The following is a 26,354-nucleotide window of genomic DNA, read 5'->3' as shown; positions in this document are numbered from 1 at the left end:
ATATATATATATATATATATATATATATATATATATATATATATATATATATGTATGTATATGTATATATTTATTTTTATAATAAATAAAAAATTATAGATAATAAAATGTTAAATATTAAAATAAATATTATATATTATATATTGTATATTGTATATAATTATATTATATATAATTACAATATATTAATAATACTATATTATTAGTTATTATTAATGATATAGTATTAATTATATCTTATATATTTATATGTATTTATATGTGTATAATTTTATATATATATATATATATAATATTTTAATAGATATATAATATATATTTACCTGGTATATGTGTATATATATATATATATATATAGGATATATAGCTATGTGTATATATATATACATATATATATATACATAGCTATATATCCTATATATATATATATCTATATATCTATATATATATATATATATATATATACCAGGTAAATACTTGGAGATTGTGTGGGGTTTTTGCCTCTCCTGGTGATCTCTAAGGGCACCTGGTTAAAAGTGTGGAGCTGTCACCTGGAGGAGCAAGGTGATAGTTTTAACTTAATTGTCTGCTCCTGAACAGATACTTGAGGCAAAAGTTATGGCTGTAACAGGTGGGAATTTCCCTCCTTGCTCCCAATAAAGCCATTTGCAGCTGTTGCCTTTGCAGTGTGGGATATATTTGGGGTGGAAGTGAACTTTATTGTGAGAGGAGGCTCCTTGTAGGAGCTGCTGAGGGGGAAGGTTCCCAGCTGTGTCTGTTGCTTTAGGATTAAACATTACACAGAAATTCTTCCCTGTGAGGGTGGGGAGGCCCTGGCACAGAGCAGCTGTGGCTGCCCCATCCCTGGAAGTGCCCAAGGCCAGGCTGGACAGGGTTGGAGCACCCTGGGACACTGGGAGGTCCCTGTTTGTGGCAGAAGGGGATGGAAGAAGATGATCTCCATGGTCCCTTCCAACACTGACTGTTCTGGGATTCTGTGATGATGGAAAGCAAACTGAGCTTTCCCCCAATAAAACACATGAAATTTGCCAAATCATTACAACATAATGGGGAAATAAATTGCATTTGCTGGGGGAAAATAAAATCCCAGGCAACCTGTTGAGAGCTGGGGGGTGACATCAGGCATCCCTGAGCTGACACAGCCCAGGAGCAGGAAAGGCTTTATCTCAGCATTGGCCCCAGCACAACACAGCAGAGAGAGGGCTCTGACTCAGGGAGGGTGTGCTGAGAATCTTAGGAGGAGCACACAGACAGGGTTGTTCCAGGATGTGAGAGTGCTGTTCCACTTTACATCAATCATTTTAACTCTATATTCCTGTCACCCTGACAAAAGAACATCCTGATTCAAGCCTAAGGCAAACCAGCCTCCTTCAATGAGCATCCCCAGTTCCCCTGGGGCTCACAGGAACTGATTCACCACAGGGCTCCTTCAGGTTGGGTTTCCTTTTTACCAGTAACCAATCCTGTGGCAAAACCAAATCAGAATAAACCTGTTGGACTTATAAAGGTGTTGGCTCTGATGCCTTAGGATTTTAGCTTTTCTATTTTTCATATGTTTCAGGGCTGCATGAGATGGAAAACGATGCTTGAGGGCTTGGCTGTTGGGTTAGAAAAGGTGCTCGGCATCCCTTTCCCTCTGGAAAGCAAAGCCCACAAAGCCTCAGCAATGACACAATTCCCCCATAAAGGTGGAAGTGAAGGTGTGAGAAAGAAGCAGAAAGGAAAGGAACAATTATGAAATTGTAATCCTGCAGTTCTTCAGTGTACAACTAAAGCTTTTCTATTTTTCATCTATTTGTAACCCTGCAGTTCTTTAGTGTAGAACTCTGAACTCCACACACAGTGGGAGCTGCTGCTTCCCCATTTGGGGCAGACACAACAATTCCTCTCCAGGCCTGGCAATCAAGGACACCTCACTGCCTCAGGGCCCAGAGATGGGAACAAAAGGGAGTTGGGGGCAGCAAACTTGGGGTCAATGACTTCATCAGCTGAAGCTGGAATTGGCAGATTCACCCCCAAAATGCAAATGGACCCAACTTATAAAAGTGTGAAACCCGTGACCCATTGTCCATTTTTGGGTGGGTTTTGTCTGCCCTGAATGTACCTGAAAGCCCTTCAATAAATAGAAATGCTTTTTATTCCCTTAATTTTGTCTGGCCTCTGTTTTCAGGAAAGCCCAAAAAGGATCACTTTTGTTCTTTAGTTAATGAGCTGACACTATAGAGGGGTCAGGCTCACAATAACACGAAGAATACCCTGCAGCCACCAACAAAACAACCCTTGCAGGAGCATGTCCCCCCGGGGGTAACTTTAAATACAGATTTATTTCAGGTTTGCTACTGACGCACAAACAGCAGAGATCGATGTTCAGTATACATGGTATACACAAAGCAGCCAGAACCGTCGGCATCTCCGTCCTCCTGCTGCACCCTCAGCAGAAGAACCACACACGAGGAATCCCTCCCCTCCTCAGCAACCAGGCTGACAATTTCTCGGTGGCTTAGAAAGCAGCTGTGGGATGGCAGGACACCAAAGGGCAGCTCCGCAGAGCTCTGTCCCCAGAGGGAAGTGCAGCGGGCTCAGATATGCAGGAAAACCCCCGGAAAATGGGTGGTATGTTCATGGGAATGGAGACCTGGAAGGGATTTCCTAAGAACATTAACTCCCGTTCCCTGCTGTGCAGAGCAACCACAACATCTGCTCCTGGCTCTGTGGAGCAGCGTGGAGACCTAAAACATGATTGCGTTGAAAGAGGCATTAGATGGATCCTCTAGGAGGATCCCCAGGGAGGATGAGCCCACAAACATTGTCACAAGGAGCTTGTGAGCTGCTGCAAAGATCTAAGAAGGGAACTCTCGTGCCACCTGTCCCATTTCTTGTCATTCTCACCTTGCCCACAGCTGGAGACCTTCTGGAGCCACCCAAGGGGCAACAGAGTTTCCTTGTTGGATCTCCAACAAGCATGGCAGGCTCCAAGCCTTTATTTGCTGGGATAGCATATTCTGCCTACCCAAAATGTGTGTCTCATCCCTACAATACCTTTCTGCTGACCCCAGTGACTGCACAGCTTGACCCAGAAGCTTTGGCTTGCTCACAGTCACAGCTCGTTGATTAAGAGGCACCTGCATCAGTGACAAAGCAAAAAATTCAATGGTGCCTTGATGATTTGATCTGAGCAAGAGACCTCAATGACGAATGGGGTTTGGGAGAGGTAAAACAGCCTCTGACCACAACAGGCACAATGCTACAAAACTGTCAGAGGTGCAGAATAACCCCAGAGGCACAGAACAAGCCCAGAATAACTGGAGGGGGAATCTGCTTGTAGATGCTTTGCAGCAGCAAGAGGGCTGACAGTCCCTCTTTCCCTGCATGCCTGAACCCCACTGAGCCCCTTTTTCCTCAGGAAAGCCAAAGACCCAAATTAGTCTCCCTCTCCCTCAGCTCCAAAGGGATGCCAGGGAAGTGACCCCAGCTCTGACAGAGCTCAGGATATCTCAGGGAGGCTTTACACAGAGGAAAAATACCCCAGCCTGGTTAAAGGATGGAGGCTGTGGGAAGTCTGGGCATGACATACTGGTCCCATTGAGCATTGAGCACCATTTCCAGAGCAAAGAAAAGTCTCAGTGGCTGGGGGGGCTGTGTCTGACCCTGTGGAACTACAGCACAGCTGCTTGCTGCTTTTTTGGAATGACAGCTCAAACCTCAGGTCCACTGTGATGCCTTTTAGCCCTGAAAAGCTTCAGGTGGACCAGGGTGTAAAGGAGCATCCGGATGTTCACACAGCCCCATCCCAAAGCACCATAGGAAACCTCAGGCTGGTGAGATCCCCTGGGAATAACACCAGCCCTGCTATGCAAGGTTTAAATCCATCAGGAGGGGAGGAAGGAGGTTAAAAAAATACAGAGTTAAGCACCATAAAATTTACACTGGTCAGGTCATAAACACGAGGAGAGAATGAAAATAAAGCCACCACCTTCCAGCCTGGCCCGGGGATGCTGCTGGGACAACAAAGTCCCCACCAGCAAGCCCTGGAGGCATCAGTCCCAGTGCCTCATCGCACCGGTGGTCGTTGCATTGGTAAATCCTTTTGGTCCCGTTTAGCATGAGTGTTGGGGGAGTCCAGGGAGAAGGGAGGTAGGGTTGGTCCTGGGAAGGTGGGGGGAGGCTTCATCTGTGCAATTTAGGAGCATCTCCCTTCCTGTACCACAGATCTGTCACAGGCAGGGATGATCCTCCTCGCTTCCATCTGTCCCCCCAGTTCCCAGCCTCCACCGGTGGTTTCCGTGTCGTCCAGTGGCTTCGAGGTAGATGTTCATTCCCGCTCTGTCTCCAAGCGACCTGGTTGGTAAAAGCCCTCTCTCCCAGGTGCATAGGGCTATCCCCACACCCAGGTCCCTTTTTGTTCCCATTTTTTTCCTTATTTTTCCCCCTTTTGCTATGTGCTATGGACATCTCCCCCACTCCCAACCTCTGGCACACGCCCTTCCTCGCAGGCACCCCTTGACCTGCTCAGCACGGCCTCAAGGTGCAGAAATCCAGCTCCTGCGGCTTCCTCCGAAAATTGCAACTCTCCCGGGGCAGCAGGCGCCCACTGGGCACCACGCACTTCAACGCCCTTCTCTTGAAACCCCGACCACAGCTCTTGGAGCAGGAAGACCAAGGTCCAGCTTCCCAGGCCGGGCAGGGCTCCCCGCAGAGCCGGACGTCGGCGGGGCGCTGCGCGGCGTCGCACTCGGCGGCCGGCTGGCCGTAGGAGTCGCGGCAAGCCACGGAGCGCTTCTGCAAGCCATCACCACATGTGACAGAGCACGCCTCCCAGCCACCCACCGCCCACTTGTACGAGGGCCGCTTGTAGCTCGGCCTCCCGCCATCCAGGCGGTTGGACAGGCTGAGCACGCTGTTGTTGAGGTCCGGTGGGGTCTTGCCCTCCTTCTTGTAGGAGGACTTGTCCTCCTTGCTCTCCTTGGGGAGGTAGAAGGAGTAGCGCACACGGGGAGGGGTCATCTTTCCCACGGAGAGCACCTCTAGAGTCAGGGGCTCCTGGATGGGTTTGAAGGCCTGGAGGCTCTCGACGGCGGTGCCGGTGCCGCTGTAGCGCAGGACGCTGCCCTTGACCATCAGGTCCCTCTCGACGGCCGAGACGATGAAGTGGCCGTTGAGCAGGTACTTGCCCTGCGCGTTCTTCAGCGCCAGGTAGTTGTCGTCGCTGACGAGGCCTTTGTAGCCCCGCTGGCGGATGTCGATGTTGGAGGCGCCCGCGGGGATGACCACCACGAAGTTGTAGCCGTGCCTGAAAGGGAAGAGCGGGCAGTGTAGCAGACCCCACAGAATTGTCCAAGACCCTGTGGAGGGTTGAAACTTAACAGTAGGAATTGCTGAGTCATGATGAGACAGCAAAATAAGCTCCTCTCTTCCACTGCTCAGACCCTAGCTTATCTCTGTAACCCCAGCTTATCTCTGTAACCCCATAGGTCACTTTCCCCTAACCCCTACTATTGGACAAGTTTGGATCCCTCTGTACCCTATAAAAAGAGGCTCTTTTAGCCCATTCAGGAGAAGAAAAGCCGTGGCTGGAACCCTTCACAGACCCCTCAATAAACCCATCACTGTGGAACCACCAGGACCTCTCCTTCTCCTCTCTCTTGTCTGCTTCTCCCCCTGGCCTCCCAGCACCTTAGCAAGCAAGCAAAGAGCTGAAATCATAAGAGAGCTGATAATCACTAAAGAGCTGAAATCCACTTAGCTTGCTTAAGGTAGCCACGGCTATGAGCAGCCTGGGTATTCCGACACTCTGTCTCCAAGAGGGATTGAGCTATCTGGATAGGACTGCCTTGCCCGGGGGCAAAGCCTGCTCTGCAGGCTGGGGCAGGGGGAGACTTTAGGGCAGGACATCAGCACAGGACACAATGCACAGACCACGCCTCAGATGCAGAAGATATGGACACATGAAAGAAAAACTGTCCAGAACCAGAGAAAAGTGAGAAAGCGCCGAACCTTTGCCCAAGATGCAGGAAAAAGAAAACGCTACACAAATCAATGTTATTCCAAATATGATATAGATAGAAATCTTCTGTTGTGAAAAATGCTTCCCAGGGAGGGAAACCACCATGTAAAGATAAAAGTATTAGTAATGATACAATTACCCAAAATGTCTCTGAAGGGAGAACATTTGGGAAATGTCAATCAGCTCCTATCTGTGACATGGGGAATTACTCCAGCCCTGAGATCCTCCCACCCCTACGTTTGTCTTCTTCCTGTGAGGATCAGTTTGAATTTCCTTGCTGCATTGAGTTTTGTCTAGGCTGATGTCACCCAGTTATAGGAAGATGCTTCAGCCCCTCTGGCTCAACAGCACTCCATCAGCAGAAGTCAACAGGACATTAAATGTGTCCTGCTGCTCCTTCAGAGCCAGCCCAGGTGTCTGTGCAGTGATGTGCACGTGCACCAGCAGATTTGGCTCAGGATGGATTTATCCCATCACCATCTCCACAACCTTCCTGCATCCCCCACACCAAAACACAGAGCTGGGAGTTGGAGAAGCACACATGATATTCAAACACTCACATGGGTTTGGTGAACAAGCCTGAGACCTTCTTGCAGCTCTTGTTGTCTCCTCCGCAGACACTGCATTTGTCAAACTTCTTCTTGGAGCCCAGTTTCCCATCACAGCCTGCCTTGATGCATTTGCCCTGAACACAGACCGAGGTGGAGTCCGGGGAGCAAGGGGTGCCATCCACAACCTAAACCAGGTGAGAAGAACAAGCTGCTGCATTTCCCTCTGACATCTCCTGAGGCATCGCAGCTGTGCCCATCCCACCCCAATCCATCTGACAGGTCCTGAGGAGATGTCAGCAGACACCAAGTCACTCTTTGCCCATGTTCTGCTTTGCAGGCAGGATTTTGGGGTCTCTGAGAAGAGATAGATGGGACTACATCTCTTTTCTGCTCCCATCTAGAGAATTTCCTATCCTTTCCATTGCAGGGAACAAACTGCACAGGGGACACTGCAAACACCATCCCGCTCAGTCCCATGTCTGGATGTCCACCCTGCCCTGCCCATTGCTTCCCCAGTCCCAAACTATCATCCTCTATCCCAGAACCACAGGAATATGCCAGAGGTACATTTACAAAAGGTAAAAATGACATCTTCCAGAGGAAGACCCTCCATGGACCAGCTCCAGCCCCAACCTGATTCATACCAGACTGGTGGCACCTCCCCTAACACCATCTACCCACCAGACAAGGAAAATCTATTTATCTCCAGGGGCACTGGAGCCATCCCACAATCCAGGCACTGACCCTGGGGGTCTCTCACCAACCTTGGGTGCCAGCACATAGAAGTAGCCGGTGCCGTTGGCCCGGCAGATGAGCTTGCACTTATCCCGGGGCGAGACACCGGAGTATTTGGGAACCCAGGAGACGGAGGCAGTCAGGCGGTTCGTGCTGTGACTGTAGCCATTGAAAGCCTCGCACTGCTCCTCACGGAAGCTCTTCCCTGGCACTGAAAACAGTAGGGAGGTGGTGTTGGGCACCAGCCTGCACCTCCAGCTTTGGTTGTCTGGGGTGGTTACAGGCTGAGCCCCAGCCCTTACCTGCAGCAGCGCAGGGCTCCAGGTTGCAGGAGCGGTACTTGACGCGGATGCCCTCGCAGTAGGAGCCCCCGTTGGCCGGCACGGGGTCGCTGCACTCCCGCCGGGCCAGCTGCACCCCGCCACCACAGCTCCGGGAGCACGGCCCGTACGGCGCCCACCTGGCCCAGCCGCCGTCCACCTGCAGGGAGGGACAGCCTGAGGGGCTGCACACCCATCATCCCCACACCTGGAGCCATCCCTGCACAAGGAAAACCTCCAACCGCTGCACACCCATCATCCCCACACCTGGAGCCATCCCTGCACTAGGAAAACCTCCAACCGCTGCACACCCATCATCCCCACACCTGGAGCCATCCCTGCACAAGGAAAACCTCCAACCGCTGCACACCCATCATCCCCACACCTGGAGCCATCCCTGCACAAGGAAAACCTCCAACCACCCACAAACAGAATCACAGAATCACAGAATCACAGAATAATGAGGTTGGAAGAGACCTCTAAGATCATCGAGTCCAACTTATGCCCTCACACCTCAACTAGACTCTAGCACCAAGTGCCATGTCCAGTCTTTTTTTAAACACATCCAGAGATGGTGATTCTACCACCTCCCTGGGAAGAGCATTCCAGTGCTTTATTATTCTTTCATTGAAAAAATTTTTCCTAATATCCAACCTATACTTTCCCTGATGCAGCTTGAGACTGTGTCCTCTGGTTCTGTCAGTGCTGACTGGTGGAAGAGACCAACCCCACCTGTCTACAGCCTCTCTTCAGGAAGTTGTAGAGAGCAATAAGGCACCTTCCTGGTGAGGGGACCTTCCTGGTGAGGGGATCCAAGGGGTGCATTCTGATCTCTTCTCTGTGGTGAGTGAGAGGACCCAAGGGAGTGGTCTGAAGTCGTGTCAGGGGAGGGTTAGGTTGGATATCAGGAAAAAGTTCTTCCCCCAGAGGGTGCTGGGGCACAGAACAGGCTCCCAGGAAAGTGGTCACAGCCCCAAGCCTGACAGAGCTCAAGAAGCATTTGGACAATCCTCTCAGGTGTGTGGTGTGACTCTTGGGAATGGTCCTGAGCAGGGCCAGGAGCTGGACTCAATGATCCTTGTGGGTCCCTTCCAACACAGCAAATTCTGTGAGACTTGCCCGGGTCTGGCTGGAGCAGAGCAGCAGCCTCACTCCCTGAGAAATGCATGATCCCCAAGGGATCTCCTGCTCTTTCCACATCAGTATCCTCATTATGAGTCTCCACCAGCAGGAGATGGGGGATATCTCTGCCAGCACCTGCTCAAAGTGACTCTGTGGGGTGCTTTTGGGGCTCCCAGCACAGGCACTCACCCTGTACTCACTGAGTGACCCTGTAGGGTGTTTTTGTGTCTCCTAGCACAGGGACCCACCCTGTACTCACTGAATGGCCTGTTTTGGGCTCCCAGCACAGGCACTCACCCTGTACTCACTGAGTGACCTGGTTTGGGGGTGTTTTTGGGTTCCCAGCAGAAGCACTCACCCTGTACTTGCTGAGTGAGGTGTTTTTGGGTTTCCAGCACAGGCACTCACCCTGTACTCACTGAGTGCCCTGTTTTGGGGCTGGTTTTGGGCTCCCAGCATTGGCACTCACCCTGTACTCACTGAGTGCCCTGTTTTGGGGCTGGTTTTGGGCTCCCAGCATTGGCACTCACCCTGTACTTGCTGACGTTGTGCCTCTCCACGCAGGCTCCCTTGAGGCAGAAGCGCCCGTCGCCGCAGGCGGTGCCGTCGGCCCAGGGGAAGTGCCGGGTCTGGCACACGATCTGCCCCCGGGCCTTGCCTGTGCACCACAGCTTGGCACAGTACTGCATGTAGGGGCAGGGCTTGGAGCCCACCCCGAAGGCCAGCTCGCACTGCTGGTTCAGGCTGTAGCTCGTGCCCGGCAGGTCCTCGGGCAGAGGGATGGGTTTGGCAGGCTGGTCCAGCAGACAGTCCCCTGCAGGGGTGGGAGAGGGTCTGTCAGCTCCTGGGGGCTGTAGGGACCAGGGTGGGGAGGGAAGGCCCTGCCGCAGGGACGTGAGGGAGAGATTGGGCCAAAGCTAGCCCAGGGATGCCCTCGATCTTGGCTGTATCCCAGACACAGAGGATTCCATCCCCTGGTGATGCTTTGGAGCTGTGCCAGCAGCCTGAGTGCAGATGTCACTGCTGGGGACACACAGGAGGTCTGGACACTGCAGAAATGCTGCCAACCTCCCATTTCCTTCTGAATTTGTTCATAGAGCCAGAAGAGGAAGAGCTCTACAGCCAACCATCTTTTCCCAGTAAGGACCTGCAGGGCTGGACCCTGTTCCCAGGGGACAGGGACACGGGCAGGGGGTGAGGGGCACAGCAGGGCTCACCATGGCCGCTGTCCAGGAAGTCAGTGATGATGGCAGCGCTGCAGGCTGACCAGGGGTTGGCACGGTCGATCTGGATGAGGGTGGGGGACATCATGTGGTTGGTCTTCAGCCGGCCAAAGACCTCCTCACAGGCCTTCACGTTGTCGTGGGGCATGTTAAACACATGGCCTGGGCATGGGATAAGGGAGGCAGCATGAATAACCCAACACAGCACAAGAGCAGGAACCCCCCCAGCTTCTTTCAGCAGAGACTGAGACATGGAGTGGGGCAGACCCACAAGGATTGCAGCTGTGGACAGCCCAGAAGAGCCAGCAAACATTCCAGCTCTCCCCCAGATGCCTCATGCCCGTGGAAAGCACACAGAAAAGGAAGGGCAAGGGACAGAGTGAAGAGAAGGTGACAGGTGAGTTCAGCACTTGCCCCGCTGTCTCCTCCCTCCCAGAGGTAGGTGTGCCCTCTGCCTGTTATTTCAGGACTCCTGAATCCTGGAAACCCAGCTGTGGGAGCAACCATGAGAGCAAAGCTCCTTCAGCTCCCTCAGCAGCCCTTTCCCACCTGGCTCAGCCGGAAAGGCAGAGTTTCCCTATCACCAGTGTTTTATGGAGATAAACAAAACTCCACAACTTTTGTGGAAGTTGTAAAGCCGGTGTGTTTATGACAGCGCTGGGCGCATGTGGGAATAATTTTCTTAAAATGACATGTGTACCTCTGGGAACTTCAGGTCTCTTTTTATCTCCTTCTCAAATACATATGTATACAATTTCACAATAAGTTCATACATATTCATTTTTATGAATTTTGTGTGACATTTGCTGCTAGTTCTTCTTTATCAGAAAGAATTTCTAGGTCAAGTTGACTTGCTTTCCCAGCAGTCTCTGTCTCTCTCTATCACTCTCTGTCTCTTTTCCTTTTATCTGTCTTTCACTGAAGCAGTTTCTTTGAGTCTAGGCTTTTGCAGTGAGACTACACAGCAAGCTACATACTTAAAGATGTACATTCTACTTAAATCAAAATAGCTTTCTACTCTAGAAAATTTCTACTCTGCCTCACCAGACACCACCTGTTGTCTCATCTCCCAGAAGCCAAAATCAGAGCAGTTCCTGAACCCTGGCAGGCCCTGGGACTGCTGCTGAGAGGAAGAGGAGGGCTGGAGCCTTACCCAGCTCGTGGGCGGTGGTGAAGGCCGAGGGCAGCCCGTCGTCCTCGATGACGGAGCAGCTGCGCTTGGGGTCACACATGGTGCCCACGTCTGCCATCCCCAGCGTGTCACAGGTGGTGGCACCACACAGGTCCTGCCAGGCACAGAGAGAAGGGGTTAGTCCTGGGGACAGCACAGGTGTCACTGTTCCCCTTTCCCACCTCATCCCTGGCCCTCATGGGGAGCTCCTGATGAGAAGAAAGCCCAAAGGTGTGGGAACCACACCGGGATACAGAGGCAGGAAACATCAATCCTGACCCAGCCCAGGCTGCAAGGGTGTGTTTGCACTCAACCCCAGCACCAGGGATGTGTGTAGCATCCTGCCTTGCCTTCAGCAACAGCTTTTCCTACCCAAACAGCTGCTCTGGCCAGGGTGGAGCTGGTTTTGTCACAGACGAGCCAGCCTGGTTCCCTTGGTCTTAAGTGTGAGCTCAAGGACTAGACCCAGGTGAGTGCATGGGAACACATCTGGCCTTGGACTCAGGGCTGAGCCACTTCTCAATCTCATTTCTCAGCTTCTTCCAAGAAAAAAGAAAGCCCTGGACCAGGTCCAGAGGTTTCCAAGGCTAAAGAAGGTGCTCCTGCCTCTCTAAGACACTCTGCAGCCATCCTTCAAGGAGCAACCAAGCCCAGCTGATAAAGAGATGAACCAGCCCAGAAGGAACCAGCCCAGGCTTCCACCCCCAAACTGAGGACAGCCACATCCTACATAGATGTTGCCAGGAGAGAGGCTGGGAAGGGTCTCATCGTGGGCAGATCAGCCTTTCCCCAGGTGCTCCTGCTAAGAAAAGTCCATTTTAGGCACACTGATGCTGCAGCCTGGCAGTAACCTTGTCCCAGGTGCTCCCTTCCCCTGCTGGGTGTGGTTTGGGTTTGGGAGGGCTGGAGCATCCTCCCCTCCCTGGGTGCTGCCCCAGAGCTGCCAGGGAGGCCATGCAGCGGGCACAGGGCTGTTTCCACATGAAAAGAAAAGCAAGGGACTCTCTGGGCGCTCCCCTGCTATAAATAAGTGTGATTCATGCTCAGCACTCGCCCAGCCAAAGCGCCTGGGTTGCTCAAAATCCTGCAGGAGCTGCTCTGCCAATATTTCCAGCAAGGTTTCCAAGCTGCAGGCATTCCCGCGCAGGCAGGTTCAGCCGTGGGTAAATCACAGCCCTGATGACTTCAGAGAGCCCCAGCCAGGGCTGAGATGGCTTTAACAGGAGACCTGGGGCCATGAGTGTGGAGGCACAGGCAGGACCGGCATCTCCAGAGAGGTGACGTGAAGAAACGTCTGGGTCTGCTCTGGTGGTGGAAAACCCCATCACGCAACTGAGTTCAGCACTTTGCTCTGCAATTTTCCTGCCCAGCTGGGGCCCTGCTGCATCCCTGATCCCAGGAGAAGAGGTGGCAGCCCCACCTTGCCCTGGCAGTGCCACCACTGCTGGGCACAGGTTGATTAATGGTGCTGGCAAGCCCAGGGGCAGAGTACCAGTCCCAAAACACCACCAAGACCCAGTGGCATCACCACCCTGAGCCAGCCCAGGGCTGCAGCTTGCCCAGGAGCCCCTGCTCTGACCAGCACTGGGGGTTTGGGGGCGAGGATGGGGCATGGGGAGGAATGTCCCAGCCTCACAGCTCACAGCACCCTGCTCAGTGCTCTTTGAAGAGCTCTCAGTGCTCTTTGAAGAGTTCTTTCCTCGCCAGCACAGCGAGCTCTGGCTCCCAGCCCAACACCTGCACTGACACACTGACCCACTTCTCGCTCTGAGCCTCACTGGGATTCACCACCAGCAGCTCTCTGGGGGCTTTTCCCTCACTGCTCACCACAGCCTCCTCAGGACAGCCTGGCCATGCCAGGCAGCATCTCTGACCTTAATGACAGGTCCTGATCCCCCACCTGAACGCCTCCTGCAGCCTTGCCAGCGTTGAGGCTGCTCAGGAGGGGAGCAGAGAGAAATGGAAGAGGTTTAGGGTGGAAAGCACCGTGCAAGGAGCCAGCTCTGCCTTTGCTCTCTGTCACTGGTGTCCCCTCTGCTGGCACAGGTACAGGGAGGACCCTTGGTCCCCCAAGGGGCTGCAGGCAACCTGCTCAGTGCATCAGCACTCTGACAGCCTGACCTTCCTGCATGGGAACCTCCCAAGGCTTCTCATCATCCCTTGTGAACTTCTCAAGACGTTCCACAGGTCAGTCAGGGGGATCCTTGTGCATTAATTCACCTGCTCAGAATCACAAGCACTCTCCCTGCCACAGAGGCTTCCTGTGTGCATCCAAAGCAGCTCCAAAAAGCTGAGGCTTGAGCTGCATTTTCCAAATTCTCCCAGGTGCTAGGCTGCAGCCAGATCTTCCTTCATGCAACTTCCCTTTGGTTTTACAGCAAAGCAAAGATGTGCAGACAGGGGGGTCCCTGTGAGGGTCCAGGAGGGGTGGGAAGGATGGACAAGCCCCTTGCCATGGTGTGCAGAGATATTTCCAGGAGAGCAGCTGAAGGCTGGATGCTCTGCAGGACCCTCCAATAAGCAGTGGCTCAGGTAGGAAGGGAATCTGCAGATTCCCACCAGCTGATCAGGACTGAGCTTCCCAAAGGCAAATCCATCATTCAGTGTTGGAAGGGAGCAAATCCAAGCAGTAAAACAGAGCCCCATTCGTCAGCAGCTCATCATCACAGTGAAAACTGCCTATCAACCAGCCTGGAGGTGAAATTTAAGTCGGGGGCTTATGTAACAGCTTTTTGGCAGGAAGATAAGCTTTGGGATGTCAGGGGACCACAGATGGATGCACTCAAGGAAGGCAGATGTCTCCCTGACCGTGTGCCTTTGCATTGAGCTTGCTTTGGGATTTCAGGAATGGATGGTTTAGCAATGTGTAAAAAATGCAGCCCAGACGTGATCCACATCTTTTGAAAGGCTGGGACCGGCTCTGTCCCACGTGCAGCTCCAGTGACCTCACGGGGCTTCCACCAGAGGTGGAGCTGCCTCCTCCCTGCAGAGGTGTCAGCAGTGTCCTCCTCTGTGAGCTGCTCCAGCAGCCTGGCCTTCCATCCTGCCTGTGCTCCCAGAGGATTTACAGCTGGCCCAGGGTGGGGAGGACAAGAAGACACACAGGACAAGATCCTACACGTCCTGCACAGCATCGATGGCTCCAGGCCATTGTCAGCCCTTGCTGAGCCCAGGCTAGGGACAGCTGAACTGAGCTGGATGCTGTATCCTTCCCACCCACCACAAGTGCTTGACCTGGAAAAATGTTTTGGGAATGGTCTCCCTGCTGCTGAGGGGAGTTCCTCACCTGTCCCTAATCCAAAAACATCTGGGCAGGGACAGTGGAAGGAGAAAATGCAAGGAGCCTTTTCTGCCAAATCCTGCTGCAGCCAAGATAAGACGTGACTGACCCCTCCAAGCTGGGTTCATCCTCCTCCCATCCCATCAGGGATTTTGGGATGTAGGCACTGGACTGATGTCCACACTGAGACAGGACTACAGGGAGGGAGGAACAATGGGGAGAGGCTGTGGGAGCTTTGGTGTCACCCAGTTTGTGGGGGTGGGAGGATGCAGAGCTCATCCCACACGCCACATCACCACGGAGCCACGCCAAAGGCAGCTCCAGGCCTCTCTCCCACCACAGGGATGCAGCCAGGCACTGGGGGCAGTGGCTCTCTGCTCTCCCCCACTCGAGGGCTGTAGTGCTGGCTGATCTCTGGTGCTTCACTTCCAGCCCTGAACCGGGTCCATGCAGCGCAGCCAGTGCTGAGGAGAGGTCCAGGTTCTCAGGAGAACCTCACGCATGAGTCAGAGGAAGCAGGGAGAGGTTTCTTCTTGGCAGGTGGCACTGTGAGCTCTTCCCAGCTGGGGAGGGGGAACAGGACCATGCTCCTCCTCTTCTGGGCTCAGACCTCTCATTTCAGGGCACACTCAGAGCCTCAGGGCACTCGCTGCCAAGCTCCTGCATGGAGGCAGGAGAGAGAGCAGCAGGTTTCTGCCCGTGGGGCATCCTGCCTTTGGACACCTCCCAGCCTCACTCACCCCATGGCAGGGATTTTTCCAGGCTGCTAGCCAAAACCTGCCCAGGGGACAGCAAGGGTTGGCCCAAGTCTGCTTGCTCCATGCCTCTGGTCCCCCCACCCAGCATCTGAGAGTGGAGGTTCCCTGGGAAAGAGGGACAGGCACAGGCACAACCTCCCCGTCCCCCCGTCATGCACACAGGAGGCAGAACACCTCAGCCCAGTGCAGGGCTCTGTGCCAGGGGGGAGCAGCTCCCCGGGCCCCCCCTGCACCCACCTGCTTGGTGAAGAGGATGGCGGTGTCCCAGTACTCGGGGTGCTTGTCGCTGACCTTGTTCCACTTCTTCTGCCAGGCGCAGAAGTTGCGGAGGGTGAGGGCGGCGTTGCTGGTGACTTTGGGCCCCTTGTCATCCTGCCCGATCAGGAGGAACTTGACCACGGAGATCTGGATGGGGTTACGGATGCTGGGGTGCTTGTAGAGGCGGGCGGCCGTGGCCATCAGGGTGAGCAGGTAGTGCTGCAGGTCATCCCCGTGGAACTTCACCATCGACTCGTCGGCCACCACCAAGGTCTCCACGTAGCGCGGGACCGAGGCGAAGCGCTTGGCGCGGCCGCCTTTCCCCCCCGCACGCCCCCGGTACTTGTCGAGCGCCTGCAACACGCCGGGGGTGAGCCCGGAGCCCACGGCGCACCGGGATGCTCCGGCCCCGACGGGGCGGCCGGGGCTGCGGCGCTGCAGGCGGTGGAGCCCCCCGGGCGCGCCCCCCGCCAGCGGGCTGATCAGGTACTCGGCTCCCCGGTAGCCGAAAGCCCCCCGGAGCCCCCCGCAAAGGCTGAGGGCGGCGAAGGACTCGCGGTCGGCGTTGACATCCCCCGAGTAGAAGCAGTGGCGGAGAGCGGGCAGCGGGCGGGCGGCCGCCCCCAAGTAGTGCGCGGCGAAGGCGGGCGCGATGAAGCGGGCGTCGGGGGAGAGGTGGAGGTAGAAATCCTCCCCGAAAGCCGAGAGCTGGATCACCACCGCCTGCCCCCCGCGCGGGGGCTCGGCAGGGCCCCCCCTGAAGTAAGCGGGCCCGTTGATGTCGGGGTCCAGGCGCAGCGGGGTGACCAGCGCCGAGTCGGGCTCCGGGGCAGCCCCCGCGCTCAGCAGCAGCAGCGGCAGCAGCGGCAGCATCGTCCCGGCTGCTCAGGCCGGCCGCATCGGGGTTCGGGGGAGGCGCGGGGGGGAGAAAGCAGCACCCGGCCCCCCCCCCTTCCTCCCTCCCTCCTCCTCCTCCTCCTCCTGGACCCGCGGAGGCTGGAGGAGCGGAGCGGCCCCGCCGGTACCTGCTTTGCGGGGCGCACCGCGCTCTTATAGCGGCGGAGCGGGGCGCGGCTTGGCCCCGCCGCAGCCACTCCGGGGCGGGGGCCGGGGCCGAGCGGGGCCGAGCGGGGCCGGCGGAGGAGCCGAGCGGAGCCGGGAGAGAACCGCGCTCCGCCCGGGGCTGCCGCCGCCTCCCCGGGGCGGAGCGGGGCGGGGGCGCGGCACCGGCGGGAGGACGGCAGGGGATGGAACGGTGGGGTGGGATGGGGTGGGATGGGGTGGGATGTGGGTTTGAGACGGGGTGGGATGAGCGGAATTGAGGAGTGGGATAGGATTGTGTGGGGTGGAATGGGATGCTGGGGTTGGAGCAGGATTGTGTGGGGTGGAATGGGATGCTGGGGTTGGAGCAGGATGGAATAAAGGGTGGGGTGGGATGGGATGAAGTGAGGTAAGATGGGACAGGATAACAGGTGGGATAGGACAGGATGGGATGGGAATGGAATGAGGTGGGATGGGGGGGTGGGACAGGATAGGATTGGGGTGTTGCATGGGATGGAGTGGAAGGAGACCCTCTTCTCTTTTATTCCTGCAGCAAAGAGGGAAACTCTGCATTCCCCAGGGATGTTCCCACCTGCCAGGCTCTCTCCTGCCACTCTCCAGTTTTTCTGAACCCTGCTCTAAGTGAAGGGATGGAGCTTTGTGACCCCACAGGGATGGGGCCTCTGGTGTGCACAAGGGTGTGCAGGGAAGATAAAAGGTCATAGAATAATTGACTCATGGAACAGTTTGGGTTGGAAAGGACCTTTAAAGGTCAACTATTCCAGCCCTCCATCCTCTGCTCCGTGCTGGTATTTGGGACAGTTCAGTGCAGTGGGGAACCCGCTATTTGACAGCTGAGGGCTTAGCTCCCAGATTTATCCAGGAAGATCAATGTTTTCCACAGCCCAGGGGTGTCTAGCACCGAGATCTGTGCCCCTCCATGCACCTCCAGACCTGCCACCCCAGTGTCACACAGCCCCAACAACTCCTGCAGTCACACTCAGGGATCCCTTCCAGGGCACCCCTCTCCACCCACCCCACCCTCATTCAGCTGGGGGCAAAGGCAATTTCCACTTCTGAGCTCAGCCTCCCTTCATCCCTGAGCACCAAAACACACTCCATACGTGTTCCCATCTGCAATATCCCCTCCTCTGAGACTGCAGGACAGCCCGTGTGGGGTACATGGGACTGCCCACACCCACCAAATCAGCAGAACAGATCAGGGTGCTGGGGCAGGTAATGCTCCTGGCAGGTGGGAAGATCTCGCTGTGGATGGGATTTTTGGAGAGCAGAGAAGAGTCCTCAGCAACAACCTGTAGCTGAGGGACAGATTTATCAGCACCATAAGCACCATGGTTTGGTTTGGTTTGGTTTGGTGATGAAATTAAGGCCTCTCATGGACAAACTGCTTTCATGTGATTTCAACAAAGGCTGAAACCCTATGAAATGCAAGCACAGCTGAAGAATGTGTGCATGTATGAAACAGGATCCAAAGTTATTGCCTAAGGCACAGGGCCCACAGCCCACAGCCCAGCTCGTTTTGCTGTCAGTGCATCCCCGTGCTGTGGTTTGCTCAGTCGTGTGCCTTCCAGCTGAACTTGTGACCCAAAACAACCATCTGACTGCACTGGGCTGAGGCAGTCAGGGTTTTGTCTGCTGGCCAAAGTGCAACGTGCCCAGGGGTGTTGGTAACGGGCAGCCCAGGGAGTGGAGGAGCAAGGGAAGAGGGGCACAGTCTTGAGCATCTTGAGGTGTCAGGAGGGAATTTCTCCTTCCCACAGCCTTGCTCTGCTCTGCAGGATGGTTTCTCCAAAGAACACAGCAGCATCCACAATGCCATAGGATCCTAAAGCTCCCACCAGCTCCCTCAGCCTGGAGGTCCTCAAGCCAGAGTTGGTCAGTGCTGCCCCTGAGCTCCAGCCCCTCCATCTGGGAGCTCTCATGAGGAGGATGAGTCAAACCAAGCTGGCAGGAGCTTTATCTCCAGCCTGGAGAACATCTGATTGCCTCCTGCTGGGGAAAGGCAGGCAGAACATGTGAGTGGTTTGGCTGTGCCTGGGCTGAGACCTTCTCGAACCTCCAGGCAGGGCACTGGCTGTGTCCTGTGATGCTGGGGTGTGCCATGGGCTGGAAAACAGGGATGGACCAGCTGGATCTTCATCTCAGCCTCACCAGCCATCAAACTGAACAGCTGGGAATCACCTACCCCAAGGCTTTGCAAACCAAACCATCACTTCCCTGCAGCAGCACTTCCCAAAGCCTAACCCAAACCCAAACTGTAACCCTGACCCAAACCCTGACACTAACCCAAACTCAAACCCGAAACCAAATGCTAACCCTAACCCAAACGGAAATCCAAACCCAATCCCAAAACCTAACCCTAACCCTAACCATAACCATAAACCTAACCCAAACCCTAACCCTAACCCAAACCCAAACCCAGACCTAAACCCAAACCCAGACCTAAACCCAAAACCAAACCCTAAGCCAAACCATCACTTCCCTGCCCAGGTGAGCAGAGAAGCTGTGGAGCACAGGAGCACACACACTGCTCACCCTTTCCAGCAGGTGCAGGAATGTTTCAGAGCACTCCATAAAAGAAGGAGGCACATTTTAATTTCAGTTTTCCTCTTGCTCGAGGACATGATGTGATTTTTCTCTCCAGGGACAAGCCAGCAGCTGCTTGAAGCCCACACCTGAAGGCAGGAGCTGGTCCAGGTGACACCTTGGGGTCACTCCCTGCCTTTCCAGGCCGGCTGCTCCTCACCCCTGCAGTGCATCTGGGCTGGATGGATTTGGGATGAAGGTGTGTGCCTTGAGGGAGAGCACACAGAAAGCAGGGAATGGAGGTGGAAGATGCCTTTGGAACATTCTGAGCAGCTGCAGAAAATGAAATGTACCAAGGGATGTAAGGTGGATTCTGCTTCTACTTTGATTTTTGTCTAGAAACCATTTTAAGGTAAAGCCTATCTCGCTCAAGCTTAAGCCATTGCTCACTCTGATCTTGAAATATCAGTGTGAGCTGGTCTGCAGTGTGGATTTTCCTTCTCCCACCTTCCTCTTCCTTCATCCCAAACATCTCCAGGAAGCACCAAGTTATTTTGTTTCATTTATTCATCACCGTGATGCAAATTTATTCATTTTAAAACACAAAAAGAGCAAAAAATAACCAGCTTAAACCTCACATATCTCTTGGATGTTCCAGTTCACCAAAGAAATTGCTTTAAATAGAGCATCTGAGAATTTTAGGCCAAAGATAGAGCAGAAAGGTGGGTAAGGCAGGGGAAACTGCCACTCAAGCAGTTGATTTGGGCTAAAATCTTGGTATATCAGAGGCTTCTCACCCAAAAGTTCAGGCTGTGCTCTCCCAACTCCCCATCACCTGGGCAGGAAGGAAGATCCTCTCCAGGGACTGAGGATGGGTCAGAGTGCATTGTTAGTCAGCTTTCCAGGAAATAAAATGAAATAACATTTTCTTGGAGAAAAAAAAAACCCAGCTGGGTCTAGGCAGGGTCATTGAGGGTGAGATACTGAAAAACCTGAGCATGTGGAGGAGTCAGTGACCTAAAACCTGCCCCACCCTTGGGGCAGGGAGATGCTGGATTTAATTAGCTTTATTCTGCCTGGCTGATAGGACAGGAGGTGGGCAGGGTGCTCCTCCTGGGATGGTGGGAGGAGAGGATCTGTGCTCTAAAGGTGTTCCAGCAGCATCTCTGTGTCCCACAGAATAAACCAGAGCAGCCTGCTCCTCCTGTGCACAGGAGACACAAGAGACACAGGAGAAGGATCCCTGAGCCTTGTTCACCCCTCTGCCCTCTCACAACGTCCTGACACAAAATGTCACCTCTGCAATCTGGGAGGGTTCCCAATGGGGATATCATGGTATGTTGAAAAAAACCAATGTAATTCCTGGTTTTAGGCAATTTCCAGCTAGTACTGCAGGTCCTGGGGATGCTGATAGTCCATTCCCTCTGAAAACATCTAAAATCCCCCTTCTCCTCACTCCCCTCAGCATTTAAGGCTTTCCATTCCCTCTGAAAACATCTAAAATCCCCTCTCCTCACTCCCCTCAGCATTTAGGCTTTCTCCTGTTTGAGGAAGAGAGACAGTGGTTTTTCCATGGTGTTTTCAAACAGAACATGGGAATTCAGAAGAGCCAGATGCCAGTGCCACCCATCCCAAACCCAGCACCACGAGCTCCCGCTCACCTGCAGAGATTGGTGGCCCAGCACTCAGCACTGCACTGTTCCCACCTGGGCAGCTCCATCCATCCATGGATTCCCTCTCTGGGATGCTGTTCCCACCTGGGCAGCTCTATCCTGTTCCCAGGATGGGATGGAGGAGGCTGCGTCCTCCAAAAATTTGAGAAACCCCAGGGAATGCCCCATAGCCTCTCCCTTTATTTGAATAAAGTCAAAAGGGACTCCTCTGTCTCCTTTTTGGCCATTTTGGATTCCCTCTCTGGGATGCTGCTGTCAGGGACAGGGACACCAGGGGTGCACAAAGGCACTGAGCTGTCCCAGGTGAGGCTGCAGGGCTGGGCAAGCCTGAGGGGTCACAGGAATGATCCACACCTGGAATAAACCTGGGGGGACAGAGATTCCACAAGGCAGCTCTCACTCAGCAAAACCATTACAAAGTTCAGCCATTTTCATCAACCCACAAACCATGTGAGACTGGAATAGAGAGGAGGGGAGACTGTATTGATTATTATCTTTTGTACAAAAGAGTATTTTCATTCTAACATGCCATATTTATTTACAGAATTTATGGGCTGTTTCATAGGAAAAGCAGCCCTGCAGCAGGCTTGGAGGGTTTTAGAGGGTTTTGACCCCAGAGCAGACACAACTTTGGAGTCTCAGGAAGGACCACACTGGGGGGCTTTGCTGTCCCCTCCTTGCTTTGCAAACGGGTTCACATCCAAATTTGCAGCTCCAGGCTGAGTTTTAATTATTCCTTTTTACCCTCAAGGCAGAGAAAACACTTGGGACAATGATTTGAGCTGCTAATGAAGCAGCTCCAGGATCTTCTCACTGATGTTCTGCTCTCAGGACACCTTGGAGGCCCCAAGACCCAGACATAGAAATAGAGAAGCAGCTCTCCAGGGAGGAGGTTGCAATGCTGGGAACAGGATTTAGCCCTTGATTTTGGACAGCCATAAACCTGTTCCCTTACCTGGACACAAGTGGAGCTGCAAACCCACCCTGAGGCAAGGCTGACCTCTAGTGCCACATCCTTGCTCTGGAAATCCAGGTATGAAATGGAATGAAGGCAATGGATGATGGCATTACAAATCAAAATGCAAATAAAAATAGAGAATAAATACAGAAAACAGAGAAAATTAGATGGAAAAATCTAAAGATGGTTTAGAAATTAGAAATTGAATTCCTACAAATTGTATCAAATCACAGCCATGGCTCTTGATGTGCCCAGCACCAAGGGCACCAAATCTCAGAGGCAGCAGCATCAGCTGATGAACCAAGGCCCAGCCTGACTGTCCCTGCCCTTCTCTGACTCCTAAAAATCTTCTTTTCCCACATTTAGGGGATCCAGGAGAGTTACCATTTGCCCAGCATCACTCTCACAGCAGCCAACCCCAACAAACCATTAGATGCTAAATCATCTCCAGGGACGAGCTGCTGCATTCAAATACAGCTCAAAGGGAAAGGAAAACCCTTTTTCAATGGGGTATCCAGAGTTTTGAGGCACCAAACCCTAAATCACCAGCACTTTTAAGGCAGGAGGGCCCTCTCGTGGCTGCGGCCATGGTGGGAGGAGAGGGCGAGGCACCGACCACAGATTCAGTGGCACATTTCGCTTCTTCATTCACTCCTTGGCACCAAAACAAGCCCAAATCTCCCCCTTTTCACAGGAACAACCATTTCCCTGAGCCCCCTCACCAACCTCCACAGCCAGGATGGTTTCTCTGAAGGTACCTTGGCAGGACGCTGGCCAGGACTCTGATTTAAAGCCCAGCTGCTTTTCTGGCAGGCATTCCCACCCACCTGATCACTTTAAATGAAAACTACTGGAAATGTTCCTTTTGCTGTGGGGTGGGGTTTGAGCTGCAGGACCCCTTCAGTTCCACTTTCCCAGAAATTCCCAGGGCGGATTTAGGGTTGCTGGATTTAGGGTTTCCCACCGCAGCGTAGGGCAGCACTGACATCTAGCGGCCTCAATTTTGGGCATTGGAGCTGCTTCATTAGCAGCTCAAATAATTATCCTAAGTGTTTTCTCTGCGCTGAGGGCAAAAAGGACAACTAAAACTCAGCCTGGAGCTGCAAATTTGGATGTGAACTCGTTTGCAGAGCAAGGAGGGGACAGCAAAGCATCACAAACTCCCCCGAAAAGCAGTGGGAGGAATAGCAGATTTATCTTTACAAACAAGCTGTGGGTCTGCTGGTAGATAAAACTAGCACTTGGATACTCCAGTTCACCAAAGAAATTGCTTTAAATAGAGCATCTGAGAATTTTAGGCCAAAGATAGAGCAGAAAGGTGGGTAAGGCAGGGGAAACTGCCACTCAAGCAGTTGATTTGGGCTAAAATCTTGGTATATCAGAGGCTTCTCACCCAAAAGTTCAGGCTGTGCTCTCCCAACTCCCCATCACCTGGGCAGGAAGGAAGATCCTCTCCAGGGACTGAGGATGGGTCAGAGTGCATTGTTAGTCAGCTTTCCAGGAAATAAAATGAAATAACATTTTCTTGGAGGAAGAAACCCAGCTGGGTCTAGGTAGGGTCATTGGAGTTTGGGGTTGGAGGAGATAAAAGAAACAATGGGAAGGATTCCACTGATTGATGAATGCAAAAAGATATTTGCCTTTACAAATAAACTTTAGGTTTGCTGATAAATGAAATTAGACATTGAAAGATGAAAGAAACAAGGGCGGGGGGGGGGGAACTAAATTCTGCAAGAATTAAGAATTAAAAGGGAGGATTATACATTAGAGGGGAATTTTGGGATCACGCATTCCAGGAAGTCTGAGTCTCTCAAGTACCTCAAAAATGGGGAAAGAGAGAAGGGAAATATGGCCGGGAAATTGGGATAAAAAGGAGGCTGCATCCTCAAAAATTTGAGAGATCCCAGGGGAATGCCCCATGGCCTCTCCCTTTATTGGAATAAAGTAAAAGGACTCCTCTGTCTCCTTTTTGGACATAAACCTCTGGTGTTTGTAAATTAATTTTCCTGACAGCGGCAATTTTGCTGCTGCAGAGTGGGAGCAGCAAACGCAGCACGGGTCTCACCCTGGGAGCCAGAAATGCCTCCCAAAATCCTGGGAGCTGCGTGCTGGGCAGGAGCAGCCCCGGGAGGGGACAGGAGGGACCCTGCAGGGCTGGGGACACGCGGGGGGAGCGGGGCAGAGCTTTCCAGGCCGTTTGATCAAAAGGGTCTCTAAAGCCCAGAGGCTGAGCAGTTAATGGCTTTCACATGCTCGGGCAGCCCCAGGAAACGCGAGCGGAGGGCGAGCTTTGGTGAGGGGTGAAGAAGCAGGAACCCCAAAAAGTCTTGAGGCTCCTCACCGTTTGCTGGGAGAGGATGCTGAGCGGCAGCCAGGTGAGGTTTTGCTCTTTCCCAGCTCTTTCTTTTTTGGGCTGGTTCGTAACGAGCCCGGCGAGGCTACAAGAAATTCCAGCTACTGTTTGCAGGGCGAGCCGCTAATGAAAAGCAGCGGTGCCTCGGAGCTAAGATGCAAGCGCGTCCTCCCAGATCAAAGATGCAGCTCCGGGAGCGGAAAGCCGGCAATAAATGACATCCTGTTGCCTGCAGCCTTACCTGGCCCAGTTCAGAGCAGGGGCAGAGCCTCCCCTCCCGCGGGAAGGGAGAGCCCTGGAGGTGTTGGCACCTTCCGAGGGGTTTGGGGTTGGAGCAGGCACAGTCAGGGCTCACTTTTGGCTTCTGGTCCTGGCTCTGCGTTTTCCTGCTGGTGTTAGAACACAAACTGTGCCCAGCTCGGTGAAGCTGGAGAGGGAGGAAAACCCACCCGAGTCAGTGGAAAGAAGCAGCTCCAGCTGCAGGCTGAGCTCCCTGCCAGGAGAGGAGGGGGCTGCCGAGACCAGCCAAGGCTCTGGGTTTGGAAGGACCCCATTAGATATGGAGATACATCCCAGACCAAACTCCACTGGACCTGGGCTTGCTTTCCTCCCTTCCTGCAGTTCTCTGGCCACCCAACAACTGGATTTTAAGTGTCCCCTTCCACACCTGTGTCACTGTCCACCACAAGCATCCAAAATTTGTTTTCATTATTATTTCCCCCTCTGCTAGGCTCGCAACCCCCACACCTTAAAAAGGAGTGAGCAGAGCCGTGGCCCCAGGGCAGCTGCTGTTTGAGCCAGGGCTGTGTGTTTACTATAGGTTGGGATGTGGCTTTTAAGAGGAGATAATAACAGAGAGGGGGATGTAAATACATCCTGGAGTAAAGGGAGAGCAGCCCTAACCCCACTCCTCATCACTCAGCACTGACCAGACTCTGGTTTCCCAGGAATCCTGAGGTGCCAAACGCTGCTTGGCTTTTTCCATTCTTTTTCAGATGAGGCTGAGGGGTGAAAAAAATCAAGTATGGAGGAGCTGGTCCTTGGGCTGGTACACACAGCAAGGCTAAAGGAGCCCAGGATGGATCCACCACCCCCAAACTGCTGCAAGGACGTCCCAGGATGTTCCAGTGCCGCACAAAGGGCGCTCCAGAGGCCAGGAATTTCATGAACTAATGGAGAAGGAGGGCTTAAGAGGAAAGAAGGAGTAATATATACGTAGTGATTTCCCTTCCTCCGTGACAGCCGGTTGTTCCCTGTTTCTGAGTGGGTTCCCAGCCAGGGACAGAATGTTTCTGCCCATCTCCTGGTGCTTGCCACGCTGAGCACACAGCAGCTACCTGGATTTACAGCCTGAGACTTTGCTATTGCTGCGGGGTTTTTCCTCGCTGCAAGGGAATTCAGTTGGGAATTCCAACTCAGTCTGAAATGGGGTGAATGAAGGGTTTATAAATGAAGTCACACAACACACACAGAGTGAAACAAACAAAGAGCAACAGGAGGAGCTGGCTGCATTGTATTATTCTCATAGGTATTTTCCACAAGTCTGGTTTAGCCGGTTGTCTTATTCCAGCTGGAGGAAACCCCATGTGGATCCAGCTGTTGGTTCAGAGCATGGAAACTCCTTGTACGTGTGTCCTGATGGAGTTTTCCCTGGGGCCCAAAGCCTTCCCTGTCCCTGGCTAGGGGAAGGACATGGGAACCTCCCGAGGCACCTTCTGAAACGAGATGCTCTCCAGCTGGCATGGGCCCAGTGCTTTCCAGCTGGGAGGGGATGCTGAGAATCAGCGCTCTGGAGTAAACCCTTCCGTGCAGGTGGAGGGGGAAGTGTGCCAGCCCCTCTGCCGAGGGCTGGACCCCCGGCGCCCGGGAAGGATCAGACCCGTGCGGGCAGCGCTGGGGCTGAAGAAGGGGTTAATACTGGGAGAGCAACAGGCTGGAGTTGACACTTGCAGGCAGGCGGGGCTGCCGGCGCCTGATTGGCCTCAAATCGTATCCAAAAGTGGGTTGGGGTTGGTTTTTTTTTTTTAGTTTTTTCCCCTTTTTTTTTTTTTTTCCTTCTCTGCTTCTTCATCTTTCTTTTTCTTTTCTTTTTTTTTTTTTTTTTTTTTCCTTTCCCTGGTTTGGGGGGATATTTTTGATTTTTTTTTTTCCTTTTTTTTTTTTCGGTCGCGTTTTTTTTTTTTTTTTTTTCTCTCTCTCTTTCACTTCTCCTCCTCCCCCAGGCTCCGGCTGGCAGGGGAGGGGAGTGGGGAGAACAGCGAGAGATCAAAAATAAACCTCTTATGTCAAAGCCGGGGGGAGAAAGTATAAATACAGCGGGCTCGGCGGCCGGCGCGGAG

General features: G+C 53.2%; 1 protein-coding gene across 2 annotated transcripts; it reads right to left on the bottom strand.

Annotated features, from left to right (window-relative positions):
* Positions 1-2,326: 2,326 nt before the first annotated feature.
* Positions 2,327-17,838, bottom strand: ADAMTS15 (ADAM metallopeptidase with thrombospondin type 1 motif 15). Of its 2 annotated transcripts, XM_066564343.1 has the most exons (9): positions 17,795-17,838; positions 15,423-16,284; positions 11,130-11,262; positions 9,971-10,138; positions 9,284-9,567; positions 7,614-7,791; positions 7,341-7,522; positions 6,586-6,761; positions 2,327-5,311 (listed from the first exon to the last, which is right to left on the bottom strand). In XM_066564343.1, exons 1-9 carry the CDS (start codon positions 17,836-17,838, stop codon positions 4,531-4,533), a joined length of 2,808 nt encoding a protein of 935 aa, XP_066420440.1. In that variant the 3' UTR covers positions 2,327-4,530. The 2 variants fall into 2 exon arrangements, with proteins under 2 accessions (XP_066420440.1, XP_066420439.1); XM_066564342.1 differs by lacking the exon at positions 17,795-17,838 and having other exon boundaries at positions 15,423-16,316.
* Positions 17,839-26,354: the final 8,516 nt, after the last annotated feature.

Source organism: Molothrus aeneus, chromosome 22 (assembly GCF_037042795.1).
Source record: "Molothrus aeneus isolate 106 chromosome 22, BPBGC_Maene_1.0, whole genome shotgun sequence".
NCBI lineage: Eukaryota > Metazoa > Chordata > Aves > Passeriformes > Icteridae > Molothrus > Molothrus aeneus.
This window is presented reverse-complemented; position numbering and strand designations above follow the sequence as displayed.

Bases quoted from the DNA above. Each gene is read 5' to 3' on its own strand.
- ADAMTS15 (XM_066564343.1), bottom strand. From the start codon at position 17,838: ATGGTGCTTATGGTGCTGATAAATCTGTCCCTCAGCTACAGGTT. The intron at 9,568-9,970 runs GTGAGCCCTGCT...CCACCCCTGCAG, and splicing joins CTTCCTGGACAGCGGCCATG to GGGACTGTCTGCTGGACCAG. The intron at 7,792-9,283 runs GTGAGTGCCAAT...CCCTCCCTGCAG, and splicing joins ACAACGTCAGCAAGTACAGG to GTGGACGGCGGCTGGGCCAG.